The sequence below is a fragment of the Mus caroli genome, unplaced genomic scaffold (assembly GCF_978045245.1).
Source record: "Mus caroli unplaced genomic scaffold, Mus_caroli_1 scaffold_13, whole genome shotgun sequence".
Lineage (NCBI taxonomy): Eukaryota > Metazoa > Chordata > Mammalia > Rodentia > Muridae > Mus > Mus caroli.
Window position 1 is genome coordinate 69,034,264 of NW_028227268.1, and position 15,703 is coordinate 69,049,966.

A 15,703-nucleotide genomic window follows, 5' to 3' on the forward strand; every position below is an offset into this window, starting at 1 on the left:
ACCTCAGGTTCCAAGAGGGTTCCTGTGCATGGCGTGGGTACTGACCCTGAAGCCTGCCAAGGCTCAGCTCAACTCTGTGTCTTGTGGTGACTTCATCTTCATTCTGTGTGGTGGCTTCATCTTCGTTGCTCACTCTCCTCAGTCCTTCAGTCTTGCTCTTTGGGAATCATTCTTCAAAAAATAAACAGCTAGTTCTTGACTCTGTTTATGTTTGTTAGTAATTTGAAGTGGAAGAACTGAACCTAAGTGAGATTCCGACCACAACACACCACCACTCAAGCATTTCAGAAGTAAAGAAACCCTGCGAGTACTCTCACTGGATTAATAAGCACGGATCCAGGCACAGAGGTGCACAGCTTTAATCCCAGCACTTGGGAGGCAGAGGCAGGCGGAGTTCTGTGAGTCAAGACCAGCCTTGTCTACATAGCAAGTTCCAGGACAGCCAGGGCTACATCCGAAGACCCTGTCTCAAACGAACAAAAGTAAAAAGCATAAGCTAGTGTCCTGGCATACTAGGAAATGTGTCTTAAATGACAGGAAAAGAAATGTAAGTTACTGGTGGGAAGTCAGCCTAACAGTAGGGCTCATGGGGAAACTAACACAAACAAAGAAAAAAGCAGAAGTCTCCTTCAGTCCCTTGCCAGAGTCTAAAGAGACAACCCAGTTTGTGCAAAGTGTTGGGCTACTCAGCCTGTCAGTCTCTCCAGGCCTGTGGATCCCAGGCTAGGGGAGCCCAGCTCTATCTTGAGCTAGCTTGTACACTGTGCCCAAGACCTTAGATGTGAATACTGAGCAGAGAGAGAAAAAAGGTAATCCCACTTTTGGTTACCCTGCCAGTTCTGAGGGCCAAATCTCACCAGTTTGTCCTCTCTCTGTCCCTTCCTCCCTCTGTTCCTAGACTAGAATGGGCCTTTCTGCAAATAGAACGCCTTTCAGTCCAAGAAGGCTTTGGCACCGTGCTGCAATAAAGGGCTCCGGGTGCCCCGAGAGTGCAAAAGGACAAACACCGAGCCGAGCCCAGGCGTGGTGACTCCTCTATGCTCCCTCAGTGGGCCGGCTTCCCTCTGGTGTCTCTATAAAGGCCACAGGGAATCTTTCGAAAGGACACTAGAACGACTCAGGGGCCGGTGATCCAGCCCTTCTAACCAGGGCGCGCCTCTGACTCAGCATGACCTCGAACATCCTTTTCTGGCTCCAGGTCCACAGTCGCCTCTTTGCAAGGTGAGGATCCTGCTTTTCCAAGGACGCTTCTTGGGCCGCCGTCCCGTGATGGACTACAGCCGTGCTAAGGTTCATAAGTGAGTTCCCACGCTGGTATTTGTGAAGAGGTGGCGCTCCTGTCCCCCACACAGGTCTCTTGGGAGCGCGGACTCGATTAACTGACCGGTCCGCCTGCCTGAGCTCAGACTCCAGGCTGGGATCGTGGAGCAACGGACTCCTGCTCCGGGCTAGGCCTGGCTTTCGGGACGCTCCTCCCTGTCGCTCTCCCTCCCACGTGGGGCCGAGAAAGCCGGAGCTCCTGGCTGCACGCGCGTTGTCTGGCCGATCCCGGGCGGGAGGCCTGCGTGGAAGGCCGCTGGGTGCAAGGAACGGAGCAGGAGGCTGATCACGCCCGAGAGCTCCGCCCAGATCGGTAGAGTGCAGTGGCCTTTCCCTGCACGGGGGTGTGGTTCAGAGGACTCCGCTTCCCGGCGCTCCGCGCCAACCCCTGGGAGTTTTGCAGCACCCACGGCGTGTTTGCACGCAGCCACCTAGGAAGATCCCCGCAGCGCACCGCAATCGCTGAACTCTTTCTCTCCACCCACCTCCTTCGCACAAGCTGAGGAGGAGAGGCAGAAACATGCGGGACTACGACGAGGTGATCGCCTTCCTGGGCGAGTGGGGGCCCTTCCAGCGCCTCATCTTCTTCTTGCTCAGCGCCAGCATCATCCCCAATGGCTTTAATGGTATGTCAGTCGTGTTCCTGGCGGGGACCCCCGAGCACCGTTGCCGGGTTCCTGACACTGTGAACCTGAGCAGCTCCTGGCGCAACCACAGCATCCCCTTGGAGACGAAGGACGGACGACAGGTGCCTCAGAGCTGCCGCCGCTACAGACTGGCCACCATCGCCAACTTCTCCGCGATGGGACTGGAGCCGGGACGGGACGTGGATCTGGAACAGCTGGAGCAGGAGAACTGTCTGGATGGCTGGGAGTACGACAAGGACGTCTTCCTGTCCACCATCGTGACAGAGGTAGGTGGTAGTGCTGGAGCTGGACATTGGGAATGGAGACTCTGTTGCGTCCGTGCACCCAACAGCCCCTGGCAGTGCCTGGGTCAGTGTCACCTACCGTCTCGAACCTTCCAGGCACAGAGTGGGGTTGTGAGTGCATTCTCAGCGCACACTCAGAGCTGATGAATTTCTGTGTGGCATGGAGGGGATAAAAAAAGAGAGTGTTGTCATCAACTGCCTTTTCCTTTCTGAGTTTCACAACAGAGTTTCCCAAGAGCCCTGGTGCTTCCCTGGGCAGGCCAAACCAGACTGTCTTGATTTATAGTCATAGCTATTTCCTTGCCACAGAGAATGGCTACAGTGGTCTGTTGATGGACACAAGGAAGGGTCTTGAGACAGAAGGGCCTCTGTGTCGAGGCCCCACTTTCTCCAAAAGGAGGCAGCAGCCCCTTCCTTGACACTGGTTGGATGTAAGGAGTCAAAACTAGACTCTGGCCTTTGGACACTCAAGGAAAGACCCGTACTTCTGAGGGAAGTGTAAGCTGGTGATCAGGGCTCCAGCTGAGCCCACTGCCTTACCTCTAAGTGATCTGGGAATAGGTTTCCCAAGTCACTGGAATCTGAATGTGGACCTACTATTCCCTCTTAGTTTCCTGCTGCCTATTTGCTGAGGACCAGGTCATAACAGATAAGACAAGCACTGTTTCTGGAAAGAGCATCACCCAGAACTGATTACCTGCTGTTGGTCAAGCAGGTAGAAAAATCTGCCTTCCCACCATTGCTGCTTCTGTTCTGTCTTTTTTCCTTAGGCTGGTTAAGCAAAAAACAAACTAGGTTCCTCCCAATGAGATCTCTGGGAACAACAGCCTCAATTTCTTATCTCTTTCCCTCAGCACTACAGAGCAGTCAGCAGAAAATGTGTCTGGCCCCAGGGTGTAGACAGCTAGGGTGTGGGTCCCACCTGCAGAGCTCTGATGCCTGTGGGCATGCCAGCTGTGTTGTTAGGAGAGCTGATGTCAGCCCTACTTAGCTGTTGGCCTTCAGGAGCCAAAATTCAAATCATAGCTTGTTTAATGTGTGACTTTGGATAAATAAACTCCTTTCTCTTTGTGGAATAACTAGATCTGGATAGACTGCGGGTAGGAGTGTGAAGCAAGTCTGGAGCTAAGAGACAGTCCTATCTAGCCAAGAATGTGGCTGGTTCTGGGACTAAGAGCCCTGTTGATACCGTAGGTGGCGTTCAGGGAAGGATAAGAGACCAGAGCTGCCTTTAGGACCAGCCAGCTTCTGGGTATTCTGAAATGTTGACTGTATTTTGAGGACTGTGGAAATAGCAAACCTAGGGTTTCTGTTTTTATTTTCTTCTTTTGAGACAAGGCCACAGGATATCATCTTGTCTAGCCTGTAACTCAGTGCATCACCAAGGCAGAATGGCTTTGAACTCACAGGGATCCTCTTGCCTCTGCCTCCTAAAGAGAACTACAGATGAATATCAACTCTCCAAACCCCTTGTTCTTAGAGTTTGCTCTAGCTGCTACGGAAAGCAAGATTGGGAGAAAGCTATGGAAGTCAGTATTACAAAAGGGCACCTAGTCAAGGGTGGCAGCTGTGGAGGAGGCAGGGCTCATGGAGAGTGACAGCCTCTGGGTCCCTCACGCTAGCACCCTGACTGCCTTGGGTCCTGGTTGGCTGTGCCTCTCCAGGTGTGATCCCCTAGCAAGAACTCAGAACACATGTGCTGGCCCTGGGACATCTAAGCCTGGGAGTTCATCCTTCAGATCTGGAATTTCCCTGCATCTAAGTTGGGAGGTTGGACCCACTGGCTGCAACCTTCACAAACAGCGAGTCTAACCTGGCTGCAGTCCTTCTCCTCCTGGATGATTTTGTTTGCCTGAGAATATAAAGGGCAGAGGGACTACCAGCTCCTGAGTCCATAGGTGCACCACCGTGCTGTGCCAAGGGGCCTATGTGACTCCTGTCCCAAATGCTCATGTGCACACACTATGACTTGCTTTGCTTGGCAGCCTTTCTCTTCCTTGCTTGCTTTTTTGGGTCGGTGGGAGTTAAAAGGCAAAGGGCATGGGTAGCTGGAAAGAGACGGGAAGGAAGCAAGAAGCAAGATGACTAGGGTGGGGTGGCTCCTTGGGGGGCGGGGGCTGCGTAGTAACTGGGAGTCCGAGTGACAACTAAGTCAAACAGAAGCAAAACAAGTATTGAGGAGAATGTGGAGATGGAAGCCCCATGCATTCCTAGTGGGAAGGTGCCACTCAGTTTCAGTTACTGCAACAAATGCCCGACACAAGCAATTTATAAAGAGACAAGGTTCCAGCCTGTGATCAAGGGGCTCTGTTGCTTTGGGGCCTGTTGTGAGGCTGCACATCCTGAACGGGAGTGTGTGCTAAGAGTGAAGTAGCTTTCCTCGAGGAGAAGACATGTGAGAGAGAGGAAGAGGAAGAGGCCAGGGTCCTAAAATCCCCTTCAAAAGACTTCACTTCCTTCCAGTGGGCCTCACCTCTTAAAGTGCCCACCACCCCACAACAGCTTTAAGCTGGGAGCCAAGTTGTCAATAAAGGTCTTTAGGTGATGCCTGAGCCCCTCCCGCATACATACATTACCAGGACTCTGAGGACAAGACATGCGTCAGAACCCATGCTGACTTAGCCAGTGACCTCATCCTTGCAGGCTAGCGCAGGGCCCCTGACAGGTCCCTACATCCCAGCTGACCAGGATGGAAGGCCCATCCTCAGAACATATCCACTGCCTAGTCCTCCAGCACCCTGACATCCTCCAGAAGACAAAAGCCCGTCCAAACTCTCCCAGGTCCTCTCCACAGGAGGACAGGGTCAGCCCAGAGAAATGCCTTTCACGGATGCCAGGAGATAGGAATCTGGTATCTGGACTGTGACTCACATGCATATTACCTGTTCCTGTGTGCTGTGTTCTGCATGTAAGGTTTTCTTCCTTAGGGGCTGTGTGTGAGGTACAAGCCGTTTATCCTGTGTAGTAAGAACCTAATTTCCTACCCTTATTTTAAAATAATTTCTCATTCAAAGAAGAGTTGTTAAAATAGCACGGAATATTTACATACACCCTTCATCTAGCTTCCTCTGACTTCAGCGATTTATTTGTTTTTGGTTTTGGTTTTTGTTTTTTTTTTTTCTGAAACAGAGTTTCACTATACAGCTCAGGCTGGCTTGGAACTCACTATGCCATCCAGGTTGGACTCCTCTTGACTCTGGCCCCCAGGGCAGACATGTGCCACCACACCCAACTCTGATGTTATCAGTGCAAATTACCCATAATGCACTTATCAAAACCAGGAAATTAACATTGGTCAAAGTACCACTGGTGCCCTTCTTCCGTTTTCTGATCCCATCCTTTAGCCCACTACACTTAGGTGGCCCGTCTCGGTCTCCAGAGTGAGACAGCTTTTCAGCCTTTCCCGATCTGTCGTGAACATGCTGTGTTTCATGTGTTGTTTTGATGGCTGTCTATCAGCTTGAGTTTATGTGACTTTTCTCATGATTAGATTGCGCTATGCAGCTTTGGATAAGAATGTAACAGAAGTGTTATCTATTTAAGGGCATCAAACCAGATACCTAATGCTGGTCATAGGTGATTGCTAGTGATAGGAATATCAGCCATCTGGCTAAGTTGGTGTGTGCTGGGTTTTTCCACTATTATTGTTATTATTTTCCCTTTCATAGTTAATAAATACTTGAGGGGAGGTACTTGGAGATAATACAAACTTTTTTTTTTTTTTTTTTTGGTTTTTTCGAGACAGGGTTTCTCTGTGTAGCCCTGGCTGTCCTGGCACTCACTTTGTAGACCAGGCTGGCCTCGAACTCAGAAATCCGCCTGCCTCTGCCTCCCGAGTGCTGGGACTAAAGGCGTGCGCCACCACGCCCGGCTTGATAATACAAACTTTTACTCCCGAAGTTTAGTATAGATCTTTAGATAGTGACTACAATGTACTGTAGTATTTGCCCAATGGCAACATGAGCTTATTCTGGAAGTAAATCCTTCCCCTTGGTGTCCATTTGGTTCTGGGTATGTTTATTCATGTATTTCATTCATTCATATATATTTATTCATATATGTATTCATGTAAGCATGGGCTCACACCTACTTATTTCATCTAAGCAGTTAACTCTAATGCTATCCTCAGTATTCTATAGCTCCTGCTATCTGACCTTGGACCAAATTACTTTCCAAGTTAAGGGAAAAGAATGTGAAAATACAAGGTGAGGGTTTTCTGTCTCTGGACTCTGGGCTAGAAGAGTCTGAGGTCACTCTGGGAGAGGAGTATGAGTCCTATCTAGTAGCTAAGTTACCCATAGGGTGGTGTCTGGGCAGGGACAGAGAGAGGCAAGGATGTGTGGGTTTAGTGACGGGGAGGTTCTGTTGGGAAAGGAGACCCACCATAAAGCTTTATCTAGAGATAGGGTCCTGAGTTCATCTCTCAGTGCTATACCTGGGTGAACTCAGATGCCTCCTGCCCTGAGGCTGAAGGAGCAGGGAGGACAGACAAGGGCAGGGCCTGAGTGTGAGCTCCTCTTGCATGCTTCCTTTCCTCACAGGACACCATTAGGTGATCTTGGCCTTAGTCCACCAATTAGAAACACTTAGCCTCATGTGACCCAGACCCAGATCCTCCTAGACTTTGTGCTTCACGGTCCTCAAGGAAATCCTGTGTCCTAAGGCCCAACCTGCTCGATAGACCCTTCAGTAGCCTAAGATGGGACTGCTGTCTGGCCAAGGCTATATTTGTCCTCTTCTGTCCTATATCCCTGGGAGCCTGGGGATGAGGTAGCTGAGGGGGAAACCACTCATTCAGATAGAACCTGCTGCAAAGTCTGTGTCCCCGGAGGCACCAGCCTTGTGTCACCCCTCCTGGAACCAGGACATTGGTGTCACTCATACTCCCAAGGTAGGCCAAGTTTCTGGAGGAACATGGTGGACCCCATTCCAAGCTCATAGGTAGCTTCTGGGAATGGGAAGTAAGCAGGGTCAGTGACTAAGCCAGGATGGGGCTGGCCACTCCAAAAGACTTCATCTTGTAGATGACCTTGATGCGGACTCTTTCCACTGGGGGTCTGGGTGGACCTGGCCGAGGGATAGGCCTGGGACAGTTTGCTTCTTTCTTTCCTTGTCCCTGGAGTTGTTCAGGTCAGAGCCTGGACCCTGGCAGTTCTGGGGAGCTGTGCACTCATCCTGATAAGCAAGTACTGATGAGAAGCAGGAAAAGGAGACTATTCAATGAGGCCACATTGGGAAGAGGAACAAGAAGTCCCGAGACAACCATGTGCATACCTTTAATCCCAGCACTTGGGAAGCAAAGGCAGGCGGATCTCTACGAGTCAGAGGCCAGCCTGGTTTACAGAGCAAGTTCCAGGACAGCCAGGACTACACAGAGAAACCCTATCTGGAAAAAACAAGGGGGGTGGAAGTCCTGGGACACCTCCCCTCAAAAGCCCACCCCTGGGGTTCTGCCGTGAGGTTCAGGTCTATACAGAGGGCAAGGGCTCTGCTCCTCTAAGGAGTCCTGGTCAAGGTGTGGTCCTGCCCGTCATCACTGCCTGGACTCGAGGCTCTCCTGCAAGGTGGACAGACCAGTTGTCAGAACTGTGTGAGATTTAGTTCCAGAAGTCAAGTAGGCCCTCTGGCTAGCACCAGCATCCCAGCCTTTTTCCTTCTTCCAGGAACTCCTAGGAAAATTACAATTTCTTCAGGTTCACTGTTCCAATAGTCTGCTATACTCTTCTGTACTATGGTTATGCCACGGTACTGCTGGTGGCCAGGATGAGACACCTATGCCCTCCTTTGAGTCATTAGATTAAAACAATGGGTCCCAAGACATCATAATGACAACCTGGCTCTCAGGATGGCTTGAATATTAACTAAATCTCTCAGCACCCAGATTTGCGCTCCTGGTTCCAGAGACAGTGTGCCAGCCAGCCCCAAGGAGACTTTCTTTCCAGTCAGCTTTCAGAAACTGTGCTTTTGCCAGTAAACAAAAGAAGACTCAGGAACTAGTCCTGGCCCCAGTCTCTCTCTCTCTCTCTCTCTCTCTCTCTCTCTCTCTCTCTCTCTCTCTGTGTGTGTGTGTGTGTGTGTGTGTGTGTTTCCTTATTTATAAGCTGCTTCGTTGTCGTCACCTTGCGGCTGTGTTTCCCTGACAACTGGCTCTGGGATGTCAGAACACACCTTTGTTCTCAGACTGTCTCACCTGCGCCTGCTGCCAAGACTCAGGATAAACAGACTTTGTCCATTCCTTTCAGTGGGTCACAGAAGCCAAAGATAGAGTCCAGGGTGAAACGGTGACAGGCAAGATGGTCAGGAACAGGCTGGTAAATGGCATGGGCCTTAGGCACAACTGCCGTCCCTCCCTATTGCTGGTCATTTTCTTGTGTATAAGGACTGTGCTGGCACCTGACATATGTCTCCAGAGCCCCAAAGATATACAATAACCTTCATTTGTGACCTAGCCAGTGTAGAGAGAAATTGGGTGGAGGGGGGGATCTGGAGAGTGGATGGATTCACTTTTATTATACCCAAAGGTTCCCCAACCCACTCTGCTCTTATAAGAAATATGGGTATCCCATGCTGGCAGCTTCTGCTTGGTGTTTACAAGGTAAGAAGCAGGCAAATGTAGCAGCTTATGGTTGCAATTCTAGCACTAAGGAAGCAGAAACAGAAGGATCCTAAGTTTGAGGCCAGCCTGGACTACAAAAAGAGATCCTTTCTCAAAAATAAATAACTAAATCTCTGGGCCCAGGGCCAGGCTCATACTGATACCTTTGAGTGGTCTACCTCTGAGCAGGTGCTGGTACAAACCCAGTCTATTTGTTCACAGGCCTAGGGGAGGGCCTGGGAGAGCCATGGTAGACCCTGACCCTAAAAGGACAGATTCAGGACCCCAAAGGGACAGATTCAGGTCCCCAAGGGCCTTTTCTCTTTTCCATGGCTCCCTCTCCAACCTCACCTGCTGCTTTGACTTTGGGCTCACAGCTGTTAGCATACTCTCATGACCCATGTCCATTGCTCTAACCCAGAACTTGGAAGACCTGAGTCAGTAAAAGCGTGGTTTTCTTTAAAATTTGAGACCCAAGAGAGAAAAATTCTTAGCTTATATCTACCTTGCCTACAGTAAACAGTATTGTAATTTTCAGAAAGAATTAGACAAAAACACCTGAGGTGTTAGAGTGTTAGGTGTTAGACAGCTGAGGTGTTAGAGTGCTGGGTTTGAACCCTGACATTGCATAAACTGGGTGTGTTAACCCACACCTGAAATCCCAGCACTTAGTGGGTAGAGGCAGGATAGCCCAGGCCTCCTGCATACTAGGTGAGTGCTCTAATAACAAAATGCATCTCCAGCCCCAAACTTCTTTTAGTTGTGACCAACCTCAAGCAACCACAGAACTGGCACCTCTTCACTGGCACCTCTCCACCCTCTGTAGCTTTTTCTTTAACCCAATCTAAAGGAAGGCTTTGCAAACATTATTAGGTTCAGCAGTCTCTTGTCTCGGTTGTTTATAAAGAAAAATATGAGCTGGGTATGGTGGCACACACTATTAATCCCAGCACTTGGGATGCAGAGTCAGGCATATTTCTGAGTTCAAGGGCAGCCAGGGCTACACAGAGAAACCTGTATCAGAAAAAGAAAAAGAAAAAAAAAACAAAAGAGAAGGGGGAAGAGGAAGATGAGAATGAGAATGAGAAAGAGGAAGAGGAGGAGGAGAAGGAGGAAGAGGAGGAGAAGGAGAAGAAAGAAGAAGAAGAAGAAGAAGAAGAAGAAGAAGAAGAAGAAGAAGAAGAAGAAGAAGAAGAAGAAGAAAATCATGCATAACTCCAGCTCCAAGAGATCTGATGCCTTCTTCTAAGCCACTATGATGTGGAAGAATGTGGTGGAGAGATGGGAGAGAAAGAGAAGCAGAACAGGTTGAGCATCATGAAGAGAGGTGGAATGGGAGGCTGGAGGGGGAGAGGAATAGGCCTACCCTGCCACCCGAGGCCTTGATGAAGTCCCAATCCATGCTGTGGCTGAGGTCTGGGTCTGTGACCACACAGCAGCAGGGGTCTGTGTTAGTGTCTGTGGTTCATATTACCACTAAGGACCATGCAGAGGTCCCGGTCAGGGATGTGCAGAGCTGGCCCCACCCTTCAGTGGCTGTGGCATTCTGGAGAGCTGACCCACACTCCTCATTGGCTGCAGCTCTCAGGAGAGCAGTCCCTGCTCCTCGCCTAGGCAGCACAGTAGAACTGGCTCTAGTGGCATGGGTTCAAGTGAGCCTGCCTTGAGGGCATGAGAGCGGAAGAGGTGGCCCTACCCCTTGCTGGCTAAGACAGTGGGTGAGCTAGCCAGAGCTTGCCCTGGTGGTGTGGGTGCAGGTGTGGGTGATCTGGTGGGCTGACCAACTCAGCTATCATCCAGTCCCAGATCCAGGACTTTGAGTGGGCCCACCTCAACATCTATGAATGGCTTGAGTTCATGAAAGGGTTCAGGCCTGCAGACCGCCTGCAGACCCAGAGCTGCAGGATCTCCATGACACAGAGCAACAACAGGATATCTGAGAGGAATTCCAGTGAGGTTCCAGTACAGAGAATGTAGCAGAAGCCAGAGGCCTCAAACTAGACCTATGACTCATTACGATGAGTATTTGCATGTAAAGAAATGTGGGCAAAAGAGTAGACTGTGTGACACACTGTGACACACCGCAGACTCCATGATGAACTGTTTTTTGTTTTTTTGTGTGTGTTTATTTTGTTTGTTTTTATTTCCTTTTGAGGAGGAGATTGTGAGGGCAGGGGGAAGATTAGAGAGGATGGGGGATGAGTGAGCCTGGGGTGCATGATGGGAAACTCACAGAGAATCAATACAGAATTAAAAAGAAATAAATAAACCTTTATGTAAAAACATATGTGATAAAGGACTTGTATCCAGAAGGTGAGCTATAATTCTTACTACTTAATAAGGAAAAGGCCAACTTTCCAAAAGAAGAAACACTCATTTGGTTATTTTGAAAATAGGTTTTTCTCCACACTAAAAAGGATTAACAAATCAGTTAAGTAAATGAAAAGATTCTCAGACTTTCTGAACAGCAGTGTGATATACACCATAGATCTGCTTCTTGATGAAACAAACATAACTGGTTGTTTTAATCTCAATGTCTGTCTGTCTGTCTGTCTGTCTGTCTGTCTCTCTCTCTCTCTCTCTCTCTCACACACACACACACACACACACACACATCTTCTCAGTCACACCCTGACACAGGCAGATGGATTCAGCCAAGACAACAGGATTCTTATTATTCCCCTGTGACTCACACTCATAGATACAGTGTGTCATCACAAAGACCACCATGGCTTGCCTCACCTCATCCCTACATACCGTGAGCTCTGGGTTGCAGTGACTAAAATCCTGGTGAAGTCAGCCAGGAAGTCAGCAGCTGCCATCCTTTTCCACCCAGCTCCTCTGCAAACAGTGGCAGCTCTGTCCACCAGCCGTTAGGTTTAGAATCCCAGGGCCTTCATTGCTTTTTCCCTTGCTAATTTCTGGATCACAGGTTCTATGCAAGAGAAGCAAAGGCAAGCCAGAAAGCAAGCCAAGCAAGAACCCCTGTCTTGGGGTGGGGAGGTCGGGGAAGATGGGGGACCCTGGAAGTGTCCTCCCACACTCAGCGTTTCCCTCATGAAGAGGTTTCACCCTGAAATGGGCCACTTTCCCTGCCCTCTGCTCTTAAAGTGAATGAAAGAGGCTCAGAGGCCATCAAGTACTGAAGCTGTCTGCATAGGGTGGAAGAAGCCTAAGGTGGCTCAGAAAACAATGGAGATGCTGTGGGCACGCCAAAGTATCTCTAACAGAGCCACAGCTAATCCACGGAGCGCCTCATCACCAGGAAACAACCAACCAAAAAAAGCATCGACGAGCAGCCTTCCTGAGGTCAGAGCAAAACCTCAAAACGACTCCACCCAGTATCCTAACCAGAGGTGACCCAGCTCACTGGTAAACATTAGCAAAAACTGCATTCATTCCACCAGGAAGTGATGCAGCTTTGTAAAATTGAAGGGGAGAAGTCAACCTGCTGCTGCTGCTGCTGCTCCTCCTCCTTTTAATTTACAATCGCTTATTTAGTGTGTGTGTATAGGCACATGTGCAGCACCAGCAGAAGACAACCTGCGGGCCTCAGTTCTCCCCTTCCACTCTGAGGGGGCAGGGGTCAGTCTCGGGTGATCAGGCTTGACATCTGTCCTTACCCATGGGGACATCTTGCCAGCCCCTGCTTCTTCAATTTTAAATGAATGGATTGAATGGTAAACACCAAAATATTTACCTATCTGCATTATTTCACAGTTTAATAATGCCTTCAATGCTTCCTTAAGTTTCATCTGAATCTATGTTTACGTTTATTGATCCCTGTGTGTGAGATGAGATGAAACGGGGAAGTGCGACTCCCAGAGTGGACAGAGGAGGCAACATAGACTGTGCTAGGGAACTACCTGTCAGATTTAATAAAAAAGATACTGCAATAATATGTTCGAAGAGCTAAAGGAAATTGTGATGCTAAAAATAAAAGAGGCATGGAGACCATTCTCATCAAGTAAAGAATGCAAGGGAAGAGATGACATATATATGTGTGTGTGTGTTATATGTGTGTGTGTATGTATACTATCTAGAGAAACAGACATTATATATGTGTGTGTATATATATATGTAAATAGGTATGTATGCATATATATCTGGAATGAAAATAAGCAAGAGCTGAAAATAAAAATCCTGAAAGGGTATTGGTGAAGAATTGAACTGGCCAAAGGAAGAAGCATCAAGCTTGCAGTTAGAAGGCTGGAAATTATATAATGCAAAGAACAAAGTTGGGGAAAGGAATAGCAAATCACAGAGTCTCAGAGAAGCAGGGGACGCCTCTAAGCACACCAATACATGCACAGTGGGAATATTAGAGGGAGACAAGACCAGGGGGAAAGTACTCCAAGAAATGGCTAAAAACCCTTACAAATTGGGTGAAAAATATTATTACTCTCCGAATCTCAGAGGCTCAAACTCCACGTGGAATAAAACAAAGAAATCCACACTATTATACATTATAATAAAAATATGAAAAGACAAACCCAAGGGCAAAAGTTTGAATGCAGCAAAACTATGACTTGTCACATACAGGAGACGTCAAACGCACGTTCGTAAATCGGAGAAGACAAAAGGCAGTGGTGGTAATGGGGTGGCAGCCTAATTGCTGAGAGAGAACAGCTTTCAGCCAGGCTGAAGTAAAGGAGCTAAAGAGATGGCCCTGGTGGTTTGGAGTGCACACTGCTCTTGCCCAGGACGAGGGTTCGAGTCCCAGCACCCACGTTTGGCAGCTTAAACTCCTATACCTCTAGCCTTAGGAGATGCAGCATCCTCTTCTGGCCTCCATGTCCCTGAACTCACCCAGGCACATACATGTAAATAAAAGTAAATTAAGACTGTTTCTGGGAGTGCTACATTTGAAGAAATCTGTTTAGGAATAAATGTCACCAAAAATTTTCAAAATGTATACTCTGAAAGCTACAGGACATCATTAAAAGAAATTAAAGATATAAATAAAAAGACATCCCAGTTTCTGTTATTGAAATAGAAAACACACGGTCAAGATGTCAATACACGATGAGGGACTTCCTTATATCTACTTGGTTGATCAGAATTAAAGAGGTATACACTAGCAAGTGCTGTGGAGAATTTGAAAACCTTGTTCACTGTTAATGGGGTTATAAAATGAAATTGCCACTTTGGAAAACAGAGAACTCCCCTAAGGGTTAAGCATATGCTTACCATATAACCCAACTATTACATTACTATTGGAAATACAGTAAATTTCCTAAGGGAAATGAAAATATGTGTCTTCGATATAAATACATATGATGGCATTATACACAGTAGCCGCAAACAGTGCAATGTCTAATGTATACACTTAGATAACACCATGCTATATCAATACTATAAATATTATCCGTCAATAAAAAGGAATGAAATACTGACCCAGGCTTCCACAGCATGATGCACCTTGAAAGCATCACACCATATGAAAAAGGCCTATGGTAAAAGACAGCATGTCAGGTTGAGAGTGTGGCTCAGAGTCAGGGTGCTTGCCCAGCAGGGACAAGACCTTCAGTTCTGTCCCTAGGACTACAAAACAAAACAAAAAGTAACCAAATTCAAGACTGTATTGTATGACCCATCCCCAGTAAAGAAACCCACATGGTCCGTTACTGGCTGAGAGTGTCTAGGCTGGGAAGAGAATTGAACAGGGTTGCCTGCTGATGGGCTTGAGAGCTTGTTCAAGAGTGATGACATATGTTGGACTGGGGAGCTGCCTCCGTGAGTAAAGTGCTTGCGGTATAAGCATGAGGGCCTGAGTTCGGATCCCAGAACCCTTGTAAAGCCAGATAAACTATTATGTGTCTGTGATCTCACTGCTCCTAGGGACAGATGGGAGGTAGAAACGGGAATCTCTAGAAGCTCAAGGACCAGTTAATCAGGTGGACACAATGGCAACCTAAAAGAGACTCTACCTCAAGCAAGGCCAGATGCCCCAGGTTCTCCTCTGACCTCCACACAAGGACCATGGCACCCAGGCACCAGCACTATCACACAGAAACACACACACACACACGCATACATACATACATACATACATACATACATACATACATACATACACTCATACACATACTATCAGTATCAAACAGGAACACGCATGCATACATGCATGTGCACACACACACACACACACACACATACAAGCTCACAAAGGCCTGAAGACACCGCACACTCGGTTCTTGGGCCACATCAAGAAGTGCAGAACTGCACAGTGTACAAGTGTGATTTCTGTTATGTAAAGTATATCTCAACAAACCTATCATTAACAAAAAGGAATTAAACACTCGGGGTTTCTTTGTTTCTGTTTGTTTATTTTGCAGATGGTCAAGAGATTTCACAGCCAAGTTATAAGGAAAGAGCTGGGGTGGATGCCTATGTTAACTGTTGCCTCTGTCTCTCCTCCCGGGAGGAGGCTAACCTGAGAGGACACTGTAGAGACCCGTTGTTGCTCATTCTTAAGTGGACCGATGCTAATTTCTTATTCAGTCACCTCTGGGATTAAAGTCTGTTTATAGAAGGATTTTAGCCCTTGTGGTAAGAGTTTTTCTAGCTTTTTTCATACTTGGATGGAAGAAGTTTCACTTGTAAGCATCCCTTTCCTCAAGTCAGGTAAACACTATCATCTGTGCAACTTTAAGTCATGGCTTTCCTTAGCACAAAGGTAGGGGATGTTTGAGAGGTAACCTTCCCTTAAACAAGTTTGCTTGCACTTGCACACTTCCTGTCTCAGGAGGGACGTGGGTCCCATCTTTAAAGATGACGACAGAGCAGATGGACTGGGGAGATGACTGCATCAGTAAGGTGGCTGCATTGAAAGCACAGGGACCGTGCTCGGATCC

The 15,703-nt window shown here is 48.0% G+C and overlaps 1 protein-coding gene across 2 annotated transcripts in view; it reads left to right on the plus strand.

Moving 5' to 3' along the window:
• Positions 1-994: 994 nt before the first annotated feature.
• The window catches only part of Slc22a4 (solute carrier family 22 member 4), a 46,082-nt gene continuing 31,373 nt past the window's right edge, over positions 995-15,703 (plus strand). Inside the window, exon 1 of one of the 2 annotated variants that reach the window (XM_021177068.3) lies at positions 995-2,233. In XM_021177068.3, coding sequence (XP_021032727.1) covers positions 1,841-2,233 — 393 coding nt within the window. In that variant the 5' untranslated portion in view covers positions 995-1,840. The remainder of the gene's footprint in view (positions 2,234-15,703) is intronic. The other variant, XM_085830015.1, reaches the window with a different exon arrangement.